The 15,046-nt window shown below is 40.7% G+C and overlaps 1 protein-coding gene across 1 annotated transcript in view; it reads right to left on the bottom strand.

The window, feature by feature from the left end:
• The window catches only part of LOC132760960 (vesicular inhibitory amino acid transporter-like), a 31,073-nt gene extending 16,401 nt beyond the window's left edge, over positions 1–14,672 (bottom strand). Inside the window, exon 1 of the mRNA XM_060753333.2 lies at positions 13,973–14,672. Within this exon, the coding sequence (XP_060609316.2) occupies positions 13,973–14,263 (291 nt within the window). The 5' untranslated portion in view covers positions 14,264–14,672. The remainder of the gene's footprint in view (positions 1–13,972) is intronic.
• Between the last annotated feature and the right edge of the window lie 374 nt (positions 14,673–15,046).

Below are 15,046 nucleotides of genomic sequence, written 5' to 3'. Positions count from 1 at the left end.
CACAACAGTGCCATTCCAGGCATTCTCTTGTGCTTTCTTTTAAAAATATACACATTGTTTCACTTCCATTGTCCTTGTGCTGCATCTGAGAGCTTTGGTTGCTATATAGAGAAAGAGATGAGGTTTGAAAGGAGGTTCAAGAGCTGAATTCAGAACAGGGTTGGGACCAATGTAGGTCTAAGGAGGGAGGGAGGGGTGGGGTCAAACAGAGGTTTCTCAGGGGTCACAGAGGGATCTCAGCTCACTGAGTCAGGACAGAGTTCCTCAGAACAGCTTCTACTAGACTGATTGGGGGGCAGGTTCCTTTCCTAGACAGACCCCTTTTTCCCAAGAAGGGCACTCTGGGGAGTACACTGAACTTTAATTAACTCTTGAAAATGTTTCAAAGCTTTAGATCCATCTCTTCTATCTTCATATCCACTTTAACTGCCAGGAGGTGCACTGGGTGAAATAGATCTGCTCTGCTGTTGATTCTGATTTTGATTCATATGAGTTCTAGTCTTTTCTTACAAATGACTGTCTGACTAACAAACAGGATCACTAGTACAACCATTTTTTGCTGCTAGGAATAGCTCTTGGCTGTTAATTTAGTTTGAGGAACTAGGACAGGTAAGTATATGAGTGCATCTACACAATCAAATTACAGCAGTTTGACACCACTTCTATTGCCATGGATCAATGCTATGGACTGATGGGTTTAAAATATTTGTAATGGTTTGTAACTTTCCACAATAGCAGCTATCTTTTACTGTCAGTAATTTTCTTCAGCCCCCCCCCCCCACAAAGAAAACAGGGGAGGGACAGTGGGCAGGGGCAAATCTCAACTGTGTGATGGCAAATCAATGGAGGACTCCTGAGTAAAGTGGATAGATTGAAAAGTGTGCGATGAAGGTAGGAAAATCATCCATGTAATTTAAAAATGGAGCAGGCCTAAGCTGGATGGTAAATATACTCTCCCAAACACTTGACCTGTTCAGTGGGATGAAGTCCTTCAAGTACATGTTTGCATTTTTCAGAAGAAAATTAAAAACAAATGATCCTTGCCACCCTATATGAGAGCCATGCGTGACTTAGGGCCTTTTACTCTAGCACTTAAGACCTGTTAATTTTTAATTTCTGTATGTATGTATTTTATCTTTTACAATTTAGCTGTAAATCGCCTAGAGCATTCTCGGATGGAGGGCAATTAATATGATGATGATGATGATTACATTTCAAAATAAATAAATATGGTGTACCTACAACAATTTAAAATCGTTTTTAAAAGGCTGTGTCTTTTCAGTAAGCATAAGGCACCCACCAATATGATAAGGAATATCAAAAGCCAGAAATATTTTGGTGCCATGCCATTATGTACTGCAGTGACTTAGCTACTGTTGCTAAGAATAACTACATAAAAGATAGCTACATGAACCACCAAGTGAGATATTTGAGGTCTGCCTTGAAAGCTTTGTAGTTCCTGTTGAACAGAAGGAGAAAAATCTGGGTGCATAACCTTTAAAAAAAATCTGGAGGGGGTTGTAGAAAGGGATTAAAAATGTACCTCCCTGCTTCCTGAAGCATAGCACTTACAGCATGATAATGCCTTCACAGGATACTGCTTTAGTTTTATTAATGGGATCATAGCTTTTAAACTAGAGAGGAGGGAGGAATCTGAGGCCGGATTCTTACATCCATGTTATGTGCTGAGTGTTGTGCTATCCAGGCTCCCTTGAAAGCGTGCCACCACACAACTTTAAAAAGCCAAACTAGTAAAGCCTGGTTGGTCAAAGTGATGGAAAGGAGGTTTGAGATAGCAGCAAACAAATTTGACTTTGTTTAACATGGCATTCAATGCCCAGTCTTCTTTAAATTCATGGCCACATTAACAATTGTGTGGAAACCAGCTGACTCTTTTTAATCCTGCTCACACAAAGTATATTTCAGCTTGTTCATGGGATTCTGTATCAGTTCCCACAAAGCTTTCCGAATGCTTGCAAGGACAAGAATGGATTTTAAGGCAATTTTCTCTCCCCATTAAATTCCCAGCCTGTATGTCCACTGCCCTGGTCTCAGAGCAAGGGAAGAATGGGCAAGTCTGCTGGACTTAACTCCCTCCTCACTGCCATTCTCTTTCCCCTGTGCATCCTGATTTGTTTAGATTTTAGACTTAAAGGAAGGAAGCTGTCAAATTAAAAATTTGCAAACCATTCTGATAGTCATGTAGCTGAATGGCAAATAAATAGATAAGTGTTGGAAAATGGATAACACTTAGCAATCAAAAGTGAGGGATGCCTCACAGTGCATGGTAGTAATAGGATTAGATCAGTGGTTCCCAACCTTTGGGCCTCCAGGTGTTTTGGACTTCCAACTCCCAGAAATCCCAGCTACCTACCATCTGTCAGCCATTGTGGGAGTTGTAGTCCAAAACACCTGGAGGCCCAAAGGTTGGGAACCACTGGATTCGATAGTTTGAGTGACCTGGTGTCCTCCCTCTATGCCTATGTCTCCTAACACCTCTATGATCTGATACTCTTAGGGACTGATACTCTTCTTCCCATGGGTTCTCTCTTGACCTTTCAAGATGTAGCTATGTTAGATTGGCACCATGAATTACTATCGTATCTTAGAATGGAGTTTCTACAATAAAGCTTAGTTTCTTTCTCCAAGCTATTCGCGTAGTTCCTCCTTAAATCAAGATCTCTAACCATTGCATGTACTCTAATAGATAGATAGAACAATAGAGATTGCAGGTGTCAGAGAATGCGAGGGAAGGAAAGGGGAAGAGGAAGTTCATGATAAAAGAGATAAGTTCATGATAAAAGAGACAACTTTTTAAAGAAAAAAAAACCCTAACGTGTTAGTCTTCCCATCAATGGTGGGCAGATCCCAGAGTCTAGAGAGCCACATCACAGCCTCCCAGTCTGTCCCATCCCATTTTGGGGGAACTGGAAATATTGTTACCTAGTTACTTTGGGTGATATTTCTCCTTCTGAACAGGAAACCTAGTTAAATAAAAGTATTTTGGACATGTCACAATGCATATTTTTGGCCAGAACAGATATGGGGGCGGAGGCAGGATGCAAGTGACCTGCTGACCTTAATGTTGGCAGTTCGAATCCACAGGACGGGGTGAACGCCCACTGTTAGCCCCAGCAGTTCGAAAACATGCAAATGTGAGTAGATTAATAGATACCACCTTGGCGGGAAAAGGCAAAAAGATGCTCCATGCAGTCATGCCAGCCACATGACCAGGAGGTGTGTATGGACAACACAGGCTTCTCAGCTTGGAAATTGAGATGAGCACCTCCCACAGAGCCTGAAATGAGCACTGCCTCCAGAGCCAGAAATGAAAGAAGAAGTCTTTGCCTTTGTTTGTGAATTTGTATCTCATTGTATTTCAGTGTAACAAATCACTGAATATTTGCCTGTGTCTGTTTATATGCTGTACTCTGCTCTGAGTTCCCTCGGGGAGAAGGGCGGAAAATAAATAAAGTGTTGTTGCTGCTGCTGCTGCTGCTGTTATTATTATTATTAGTCCAAAGGGACTGCATAATTTCCCCTACCTTCCATTAAAGAATCTTTTTAAAAACACACACTGATGTTTCTCATTACATGGGGAGCACTTTACTTTGTGGTTACTGTTACATCTTGGTTTATTTTTTGCCAGCATAAATCTTCCCAGCTTTTGGGTTCCATGGGGCTGCCACTATCAGTGCAATTTAGTTTTCTAACATGAGGACACACCTCCTGGCCAATCTGTAGCTGAGGCTTTTGAAGGACAGGGTTCTCAGGTACTCTTTTGCTTCAATTTTATAGCCCAGAGCAGTGGTTACCAATCTTTGGTCCCCCCTAAGATGTTTTGGATTTCAGCTCCCACAATTCTTAACTGCTGTTAAGCTGGCTGGGACTTCTGGGACTTGAAGTCCAAAACACTTCAAAGGCAAAGGTTGGGAACCATTGGCCTAGAGAAAAAAAAGAGCTATCACCCTCTCAGACATTTTGCAAACTCACTGAAGGTCAAAGGTCTTCCAAATGTTGTCCTGAAGCTCTTTATATCAGTAGAAATGCAAAAAGATATTTGAAAATATTTGGAAAAGGGGCACAGTACCTGAGGGTTAGGAAACACCAAGGGGAAGAATATTGAAGAGACAAGAACTTTTGTAACTTGGAATGTAGGACTATTCAGGTAGATAAAGGTTTTCCCCTGACATGAAGACCAATCGTGTCTGACTCTGGGATGTGGTGCTCATCTCAATTTCTAAACCAAAGAGCCAGCATTGTCCATAGACATCTCCAAGGACCTGTGGCTGGCATGACTGCATGGAGCACTGTTACCTTCCCGCCAGAGTGGTACCTATTGATCTACTCACATTTGTTTTCGAACTTCTAGGTTGCCAGAAGCTGGGGCTGACAAAGGAAGCTCACGCCGCTCCCCGGATTTGAACCTGCGACCTTTCGGTCAGCAAGCTCAGCAGCTTAGTGCTTTGACTCACTGTGCCACCAGGAGCTCCTGTAAGGCTACTTAGCACTACAAAATTAAACATCTGTGTGATACACTGCAACCCCACTTTAACTGCCACAAATGCTTCCAATAGGAATCCTCAGATCTGTACTTTAGTGAGATGCTGAAGTTGTCCGGCTGAGAATTCTAATCAATCAATAACTTTCTCTACCTCCAGATTCATAGGATGGACCCATGACAGTTAAAGTGGGATCAAAATGCTCTAAGAGTGTAATGTGAATAAAAGCTCTTTAATAGATATATCCTTTGTCATCCCACTCTCTTCCTATGTCTTACCTTCATTGGTGCAAACAGAGTTGAAAGTGCAAAAGTATTTAAATACTGAATAACTGGATATGTAGAAGGGGAAGATGAGACAAGGGGCAGAATATTCAGTTTCCCAGTAGATGCACACAAAAACAAATTCCTACATTTTTCCCTAACTTGTCTGTTCTTTCTTCATTAATAATATTTGCCATTTTTACTGCACGTTAATTTAGCTTGCCCTAGTTTTTATCTGTGAAATACTGAATTATATAAATTATCTTAATCCACACTCCTTTGTCTACATTCTTACTGGTGGGTGCTATGGAGACGTGACACGTAAGAAACTTAGCTTTTAGCCACATCTATTACCAAGCAATGATTCCTCCATTTGCTTTTAATTCAGTTCTGACACTAGTCTCCATAAGTAATCAAGTAGTGCTTTCCACTGAAATTAGATTTTTTTTGACATCTAGCACTATACAATTACCGTAAACAACAACAAAGTTTACCATATTCATTTGCTGTGATCTCCCATACCAATGGCATACAATTTCACTATTGTAGACCACAGGAGGAGGTGAGTCATAAAAAGGCAGAATTTCCTTTGTAATTCCACCCCACCATTCAACCCCTAAAATGTAAATGATGGAAAAGAAAATGTAATAAACTCTGCTGCTATCAACATTTCATCCAATTCAGTTGAGGAGAGAACGTGTTTACTAGAAATATTTGTTCTCAATTTTGAATATAATTGCAATGCCTTTTTATTCCATATGGACCCCAAAGTAATACACCTTTCTCACTTTTACTTCCCACACAATCCTGAGGATAAAACTTTTCCAATTTAATTTTTATAACAGTTTTTTTTTGGGAGGAGGGTGCAGATTTCAAATGTAACTTGGAACTGCTACCTTTAATTGCTATGCAAAACACTGTTGCCCTTTCCTCCGGGTAGGGCAAAACAACTGTGTCATTCTCATTTGTAACACTCAGTTTCCACCAGTAAAGAGGATTCTGATTGCTTTAATCATTCTTCTGAGGTCTGCAAAGTTCCAATTCATTATTATTTCATACAAGCTTTTCTATCATCATCCCATATTTGTCACTGCTTTAAAAAAAAACCCAAAAACAGAATTCCATAAATGAAGACCTAGGGGAAAATAATTTTCATCCTGTAGAAAAAAAGACTATATAATTTAAAGACAACAAGATTGTAACTAAATGGAATGGAAAATAGCATTCCAATAAGCACGTAGTCGATTGTGTATTTGTGTACACATAGAAATTATAGTGTGCAAAAGTTGTAACATCTTCCTTTTGCCACCAAAAGATTGTGGTGATATTGGTGTGCTTTTGATAGCAGGACTCCATGCTCCTAAACTGAATCGTGTGTACAAACAATGGAAGTGTGATAAACATACTATGCTCAGAAAGAAAGGGAAGATAATATGGAAGCTGCTGCTGGCTAGGATTCTACAGGTATGCATTATCTTCCATGCAGGAATGAAGGACACTCATTCTACAGTTTCATTCTATGACAGTATTGTCATTCTTGTCACAGAATAGACATAAACATTGAAACTGACATGGAGCCAGCCAGGGCAAGAAGAAAAGGCCTCAGCTTTTAATTTACTGCCTGTCATCACTGACCCTAGGGCTATTGTTCAGAGTAGAGAGGAGGACCAGCCTGCTGTGATATGGGCATTCCCCCTCACTTGGTCCTCTTGGTATTCCTCATATAGAGGGAACACAAAACTAGCAAGAAACAATAATAATTTTGTACTGTAAGTATGGCTATCAAGGTTTAATATGACAAAGTCTTCACCAGAATATAACCTTCAAACCTGTACTCCAAGGACCAAGACTCAGTCTAGCATTTGTGATATAACAATGGCATGAAAGCTTTCAAAAATATATCCACTTATTCAATTGCATGTTATTCAAATAGGTTCCACAGATGTAAAAGAAGGGTCAATTTTTTTTTTACATTTAAGGGCACAACTTATAGACAAGCTTATGCCTTTAAGGGCATGGTCTGCTGAGCTGGATTTAGAATGGGCAATCCATTTTCTGAACAACAGCAACACATATGGTTGCCCATCTCAATCCAAAGTTAGAGCTCTTACTGTATTCCCAGGGCACATTCAGACAGCCCTTTAACTTGGGAACATTCACATTTTAAAAACGTGAATGTTCCCGGGTCCTCATCCACCCCCCCCCCCCCAGAAAGCAGGTGCTTTCAGATGTGCTCCCAGGACTTTCCAACTTCTTTCCCCCTCCACCCCCCCCAACCTTTGAGGGAGTGGTTTGCTTCCTCAAAAGTTCTGGGGTTTTGAGGGGCCAGTCCAGACAGTAGTCCCATGGTTTTCTGGGCTAAATTAGCCCGAACAACCACAAAGACACTAACCCCTCCCCAAAATCTCCCAAAGCCCATTTTAAAAATAAAAGAACTTACCCGGCCTCCATTAGCATGATGCTGGGGTTCTCCTGACAAATAGGAATGACATGCCAGAAGATCTCAGGCATCATGCTAATGGAGGCCAGGTAAGTTCTTTTGTTTTTAAAAGAGGTTTGGGAGGATTTTGGTGAGGGAGTTGGTGTCCTTACAGTTTTCTGGCTAATTTAGCCCAGAAAATCATGGGACTACTTTATGGACTGCCCCTCAAAAGCCAGAACTTTTGAGGGAGCAGTCCAGATAGTGAAAGTAGTGGGTTTATTCCACACCTTTCAAGAAGGTGTGGAATAAACCCACTAACAATTAAATTCATGATAAATTTGGGTGAATGAATTTGTGTTTCTCTGGGACATTATCTAGACAGCCCTCTTTTAATTGAGGGAACTCCTGGGTTAAAGGGGTGTCTGAATGCACCTCCAGCGATGGCTCTGAGCAACTTATGAGATCTGAAGATCTCCAGAATTTCTAATAAAAACCTTCCATGGCCCATGAAATCCCCGCACACAAACACTCCTTTACTGTTCTTTCTTTAAAATGCCCTGGGTTGTTGGTCAATGTCACTTGCAGTATGTTTAGAAACCTGCAGTACCTGGACTATTAGCTTCCATGAGAAATGTCACTCACACAATTTCTCCTGTGTCAGAATGTTCTCACGAAGGAACAATTGTGACAGCAGTAGGGAAGCCTCATTGTAGGGTAAACATATAGGAGTACATTTACACTGTAGAACTGATGTAGTTTGGCACCACTTTAACTGCCATGGTTATCAGCATTTTTTTTAGCAGACAGGGAGAAACACCTTGTAAAACTACAACTTCCATGACTGCATACCACTGAGCCATGGCAGTTAAAGTGATGTCAAACTTCATTAATTCTAGAGTGTAGAAGATGCACCCTAAATCTCCACAATCTGCTCCTTGGTCTCAGTGTCTGGATCCTCTTCCAAACCTCATGATGTCAGGAGGGATCTCTGTGTGAGGATGCCATTTTGAAAAGAAGTATAGGTTGCTTACCTGTAACCATATTTCTTCGAGTGTCCATCTGTGAAATCTACACCTATGGGTTTCCCCCCGTGCATGCGCACAAGTCAGAACATTCTGGAGGTTCTGGAGTGGAGAGGTTTAAAGCTCTGGAGAGTCTTATCAGAAGGGCAGATAATTTCTTAAAGTCTTCTAGCTGTTGGGGGGAAGGATCGGGTTCAGGTTGGGGGTCTGGAATCATGGGTGTGTCGTCAGTAGATTCGAGATCAATGGTCTCAGAATCTGGTTGGAGAGGATGAGAGGGGTCCTGGAGGGGAGGTTTGTCTTGAGTTTGTATAGGTTGAAGTGGAGGACGAGGGAGTGTGGCCGTAGGTGGCACGCATGGGGGTTGAGGGTGTTTGGGATCAAAAGAGTGAAGGGGATTATATTCCTTAAAGTGTTCAGCGGGGGGGGGGGGGGTAGTAGAAAGGGTAGATGGGATAAGGAGGTGGAGGATAGAGAGAGTAAGGGTAGTCCTGACAGGGATAACCCTGAAAGTGTTCAGGGGAGAGAGAGTGAGAGCATTTGGAAGGAGGGAGGGAAGGGCTGTGAGAGCATTCCAAAGGAGGAGAGGGAGAGCAATGGCGGTACTGGGGAGATCAGCTCGAGGGGGGAGAATTGGACTGGAGAAGAGTTTCATGTGGTACCGGGGAGGTTAGTTTGTTTGGAAGGGGAGGGAGTGAGGTTTGAGAGAGAGGAAGAGGCGTTGTGAAACCGAAGGGTTGACCATGGGTTGGGCCTCTAAATTGAGGTGTGGAGCTAAGAGTTCCAAAGAGGGAAGTTGGGGCGGGTCCTCCATATGGAGCAAGTCCCTGTTATATTCCCTTTTATCTTTTCCCCTCCCATGTTTCCAGTTTTTGTGACTTTTTTACCTTCACTTCCTCTCCCTGTGCTCCACCATCTAATTTCTTCCTTTCCTCTGTGTTGCCACGAGGCTTTCTCCTCTCACCCGCCACAAAGAAAACCTTGACACATAACTGGGATATGTAATTAAGCTTAAAGGTGCTTATTTCTGAATAGACATCCATATATGGGATTCTCCTGGTAATTTCTATTCAGCTGTTGGTCTATTTTCCTCCTCATTCATCCTCCATATATCTCAGATATTATTATTATTATTATTATTATTATTATTATTATTATTATTAGACTCAGAGAGGCTTGTCAAAAAGCACACACACACACACACATATATGTTGATTTTCAATAGCATTATTATGGTTATGATTATTATTTGGAGGCTGGTGAAGAATTCTACAACCTATTTAAAACAATTGCCAAAATAAAAGATGTCATTTGAAAAGCAGAGTTTGAAAAGCTTCCCTTTTTAATGGAAAAAAAACTTTCAGATGTGCAACAACTTCCCTGTATAAAAATCAGTAGCTACAAAAGAATTAAAAACAGAGCTGGGGAAAGTATGCTTGTTTTTTTCCTGTTCAATGCACAACTTGGGGAACTTTATTTGTTTGGATTATAGCTTTCATATGTTCTTAAAAGCAGTTATTGAAAAGGTGTAACAAACAGAGCTCTGAATTTTTGCTTGTTTTTCTTTCTTTCTTCAATTCAAAGCCTGAAAAACTTTGAATTGATAAGTAGAGAATGGTATAGACCAGGCATGGGCACTTTCTAACTTGGGGGCTGCAAAGTGGGGAGGGTGGGCCAGGAGGGAGGGCGCTCTCCCCAAGTCTTGGATGCAGAAAGTGAAGGAAAGACAGGAAATGTTTGGATCCCAAAAGGGTTGGTCTTGGTCACAATGAGGTGGTGGACAGAAGAGATGGTGGACGGAAGAGAATATATAAACCTATAATCCTAGAGCTGGAAGAAACCCCCAGGGGTCATCCAGTCCAACCCCCTGCCATGCAGGAAGGCACAATCAAAGCACCCCTGATAGACAGTTTCTGCAGAAAAGCCTCCAGAGGAGACTCCACCATACTCCCACGCAGCCTATGCCACTCTCCAATAGCTCTTACTCTCAGGAAGTTCTTCCTAATCCTTTCAGTCGAATCTCTTTCCCTGCCATTGATACCATTGCTCCTTTGTGCCCTGAGCAGCAGAAAGTCAGTTTTACGCCTCCTCCTCAATGGGACACCCTTTTAAATTTTGAAACATAGTTCCATGTACTCTCTCTACCTTCTCTTCTTCAAGCTAAATATTCCCCCAGGAGAAAAGAAGGAAGGAAAAAGAGAAGGAAGGAAGGTAGGTAGGATGAGAAGAATGGAAGGAAGGAAGAGTGGAAGGGAATGGAAGAAAGGGAGGGAGAGGGAAAGAGAGAAGGAAAAAAGACAAAAGGGAAAAAAGGAAGGAAGGAGAAAGGGAGAGAGGGAAGAAGGGAGGAAAGAGGGAATAAAGAAAGGACAAAAGGTGGAAGGGAAGGAAGGAGGGAGGGAAGGAGGAAGGAAAGAGAGAAGGAAGGAAGGAAAGGATGGTGTGTGAGAAGAGGGCCTGAGAAAAGAGCCCAAGGAGCCGGGCCTGGGTTTGCCCATACCTGGTATAGACTATGATTCTATACCAATCTCAACTTTACACATATAGATTGGGTATCCCTTATTTTGAATTTCAAAATCAAAATACTCCAAAAATCCAAAATTGTCTACATGGGTGGCTGAGATAATGACATATTTGATTTCTGATGGTTTGATGTACATGAACTTTGTTTCATGTACATTAAAAATGTATAAAATTACTTTCGGGCTATGTATATAAGGTGTGTAAGAAACACAAATTTTTTATGTGCTTAGAGATGGGTCTCATCTCCAAGCTATCTTATTATGTAGATATATGCAAACACATGTATTTAACCCCCCCCCCCCACACACACACATACACACACATCAAAATACAAAATACAAAACACTTTTGGTCCCAAGCATTTTGGATAAGGGATGCTCAACCTGTATTTAGCTACACAGCAGAAATAGCATAGAACACTCATACAGCCTCATCAGACATGCAAAATTGCATGTTGTTTGATGCTTCTACTTCACTTGTGACATGGAGCCCTCCAGCTCCCATCCCACAATGTCGATCTACTTCTGTTAGGGCTCTTCTGTTAGTCAAATTGGAATGTGGTAAGCTGCCACCAAAGCAATGCAGGAGGTGCTTCGCCTCGTAGGTTGGGGTGAGGGGGAAACCATGTGATGCAGGGTGCAGGGAGACAGATTACCCACATCCCACACCAAGCCCCACCAGATTCACCACAATGTGTGGCAAATCCCACCCTTAATGTGATGAAGTCCCTAAAAAATCGCAAAGGTGTGTATCAGGCACCAACAGGAGTGTCCTGGTGTGCATTGGGCTCTATCAATGCACATTCTTACTCCCTAGCTGGTGTCCCAATGTTCATAGGTCCTGTTGTGCATTGATCACTTTGCTGGCTCCTCTGCGAATATTTCTATGCTGTTGAGTTAATGCAGCTTGATATCACTTCTACTGCCATGGCTCAACACTATGGAATCATGTGAGTTGCAGCTTTAGAAGATATTTAGCCTTCTCTATCAAATAGTGCCAATGCCTCACCAAACTACAAATCCCAGAATTCCATAACATTAAGTCATGGCAATTAAAGTGGTGTCAAGCTGCATTACAATCCACAATGTAGATGCACCCTGCATGGTAACATCCCAGCAGCCCCTTGTTAAATATAGACATTGTAAAAATGCACAATTCTGTTTCAGACGTGTCCAATCGAGAAGCCCCTTACTGAATTGCAACTGTAGTTTCCAACCAGAAAAATACTTTCTCACTTGCCAAATTGTGTATATATCTTTGATTTGAATGACAGATTCTGAGCAACTGTGGTTGATGCCTAAGGTATCTCACTTAATTACATCACTGGAGCCCACCCCCATGACATTGCCGGGAGCCATCCTTACATCTCAAGCTTTGGCCCCAAAATCTCAAGGCCTGGGGTGCTCCTGAATTGGCAGTCCTGTCACTCATTATGAATCAGACTGGGAATGTATGAAAGACTTGGACACATTTCATAATGAATACCATGGTGAGATAAACCCTTGAGCTGGTTGTTCTGAATCATCCTCATTACAACTCTCAGGGCAATCTCTTGAGTTTCAGGCACCCAGGGCTTCTCATTTTAGAAATCATGTATTGGCTAGCTAATACATCTACACATTTATTTATCGAGTTGTCAATTCTAGCTGTCCCCTTACTTACCCTAGAAAGAAGAAGTCTCCTAAGAGATTCTCTTTCTTTCCCAAACACACAAAGTGAGCTTAAAATTACCTGTAGTAGGTAAACTGACACCTGTGACCTTCCAACTACTCTTGTACACCCGAAGGATTATTTCTACCTGACAACAGCATAAATATACTGGTATGGACTCAACTTCTGCCACTGTATTCACTAGCAAATACTAATCAAATTTTGGTTTCAGAAACTCATGGAGAAATCTTACCAATTCTTGAACGTTGCAGGATATTGTAAGAATCTGACATTTATTTCCTTCATAATTCCTGGGCATCTAAATTCTATCTATGATTACCTGCAAGCAAGTTTTTCTTAGTTCTGAGAAACCATTTTCCAAACAAATGTGCATAGTATTGAACTGTATACTGGCATAGACTAATGATATTCTTGCACTATTGGTAAGGTATACTATCTTGTAAAAAAAAGTAATTAATACTTGACATGTTAGCTCCAAAATATTCAGACCATGGAATGAACCTACATTTTCATTTGATGCAATACTAGTAAATGATATTCTCAAAGACATACACACCAAACTAAATTATCCCAATGTTTTCTGAATCTTTTCTTTCTATTTGGTATTGAAGTATGTACACATTATGAATCAAAACTTTACTTGTAAGCAGGTAAAATTCATTGAGAAACTTCCAGATATTGCAGTAAACTGCAGATGAAGCAGTAAACTGAAATTCTTTGATTACAACTCCAGTTTTTACAGCCAGGACATGTTTCATTGAGCAACTTCTTCTTTTTTTTAACTGCATTGGACAGTCTTTAAAATAAATATACTTTTTAAAACTTCAATGAAATATCAAAAGAAATACAACCTGCTATTGCTTTCAAAGACTATGGAAATTAAGAATAAAGAAGCATGTGAATTTTTAAATACCTTTATGTTTTCTTTCCATGTTTAGAAACTTTTAAAAAGCTGCAAATTGTATATTCTCCAAACTGTAAATGATGCCAGACCACTTCTACTTCTCTTTTGTCAGCTGTCTAGCTATGGCAGCACTACAAACATATACAAGTACAGGAATGTTCCTTTCCTGACAAAACTCAAGTATAATGAAAGTTAATTATCATGAATTCATGAAAGTCAATTGTTATATATGCCTTGTGTTTTAAGATCATTCAGGACATTCCACTGCCAAATGGGGATTTGAACACTGGTCTTCAGGGTCATAGTCCAAGGCTCAAACCACTATACCATGTTAGCTCCATTAATAAGCTACCATAAGTCAGCTGTTTCCATAGTACATTAAAGAGTAACACATGCAAATGAGACAGTAACATAGCTCAAGTTTTATGAATGACAAAGGGAAATCACTAGGTAAGTGAAGAAAGAGAAGATTAAGAAGAAATGAATATTAGTAAATACAAAAATGCAACACTTGAGTAGCAGCTTAAGAATTGCCTATTATATCCAGCTCACCATTTTATACTTTGATTACAGACTGGAAAGATTCAGAACGCTGTGAAATGAAGACACTTCAAGAACATGATGAAGAGATTGTAGATGTCATAAATTATGGAGCTCTGGATTACCTGAATGGCATTGGTTACATTCCAACCAGCTTCCCAGGTGGTGATCAATGCGCCCTGGGCATTTAGCAGGTGAACCTGGCTGTGGCATTCTGGGTCCTGGCTATGTGCTGTAAATCCCATGGAAGCTGGTCCAGTTGTTTCCTCTCCTCCTTCATCATGACCCTTGTTGAGTTCATCCTCTCTGGCAAAATGGACATTTTCTTCATCAGTATAGAGGCAGCCTCTCCATTTTGTCATTTTCATAAGCTGGGAGCTGGAACCCCCAGAGTTGTTCAGAAGAGATGAAAACATGTAAGCTATCTTGAGTTGTACTGAGGCTAATTTCCTTACTAAAGTTAATTCTGCTGAATTGTTCAGTAGTATTAGTATTCCCCCACAATTTTCTTAAGTGCGCTGGAAAAAAAAAGCTGTGCTGCATAAGAATTCACACTTTCTAGTCTTTCACTTACAGTCAAAATAGCAATATAAAAGATAGTCTGCTGTGGTCCTCACTCTGCTGCTCTGAATCAACAATGGTGAGTAGCCCACAAACTAACACCTCCACCTCAAAACCTCCCTGTTATGGTCATCATTACGGAGAGCACTCAATCATGAAGCCTCTCTCAATGACAGTGAGAACATACTGCTAGGAATTATGCAAGTATCCCTTTCAACAGAAACAGCCCTGTCTTCCTAAAATAATTGCTGCCTTTAACACTCAGAACCGACTGAAGCTGCCAAAATGAACTCTAAAATGCATTTACTATCAAGTTCATAGCCGAAGTTTTCACAAATCATGGTAAACTTAAAAAAAATCACAGCTCAGGCACAGCGTTGCAAACTGGTAAAAACCATTACTTTAACTGAGAAACAGAAAATAAAAATATACAGTCAACCATCCATATCCATGAATTTATGTATTCATGGATTCCACCATCCATGGTATTTTAAAATATTTTTAAAAATCCAAAAGAGCAAAGCATGATTTCATCATTTGATACAAGGGACTCTGTCAGATCATTTGTTAATTATCTAGAAGAGGAGCAGGAAACCTCATCCCAAAAACTAAGGGTTAAGGCATTCCCATTCTGGGAA

This window comes from Anolis sagrei, chromosome 1, assembly GCF_037176765.1.
Source record: "Anolis sagrei isolate rAnoSag1 chromosome 1, rAnoSag1.mat, whole genome shotgun sequence".
In the NCBI taxonomy this organism is placed as follows: domain Eukaryota; kingdom Metazoa; phylum Chordata; class Lepidosauria; order Squamata; family Dactyloidae; genus Anolis; species Anolis sagrei.
This window is presented reverse-complemented; position numbering and strand designations above follow the sequence as displayed.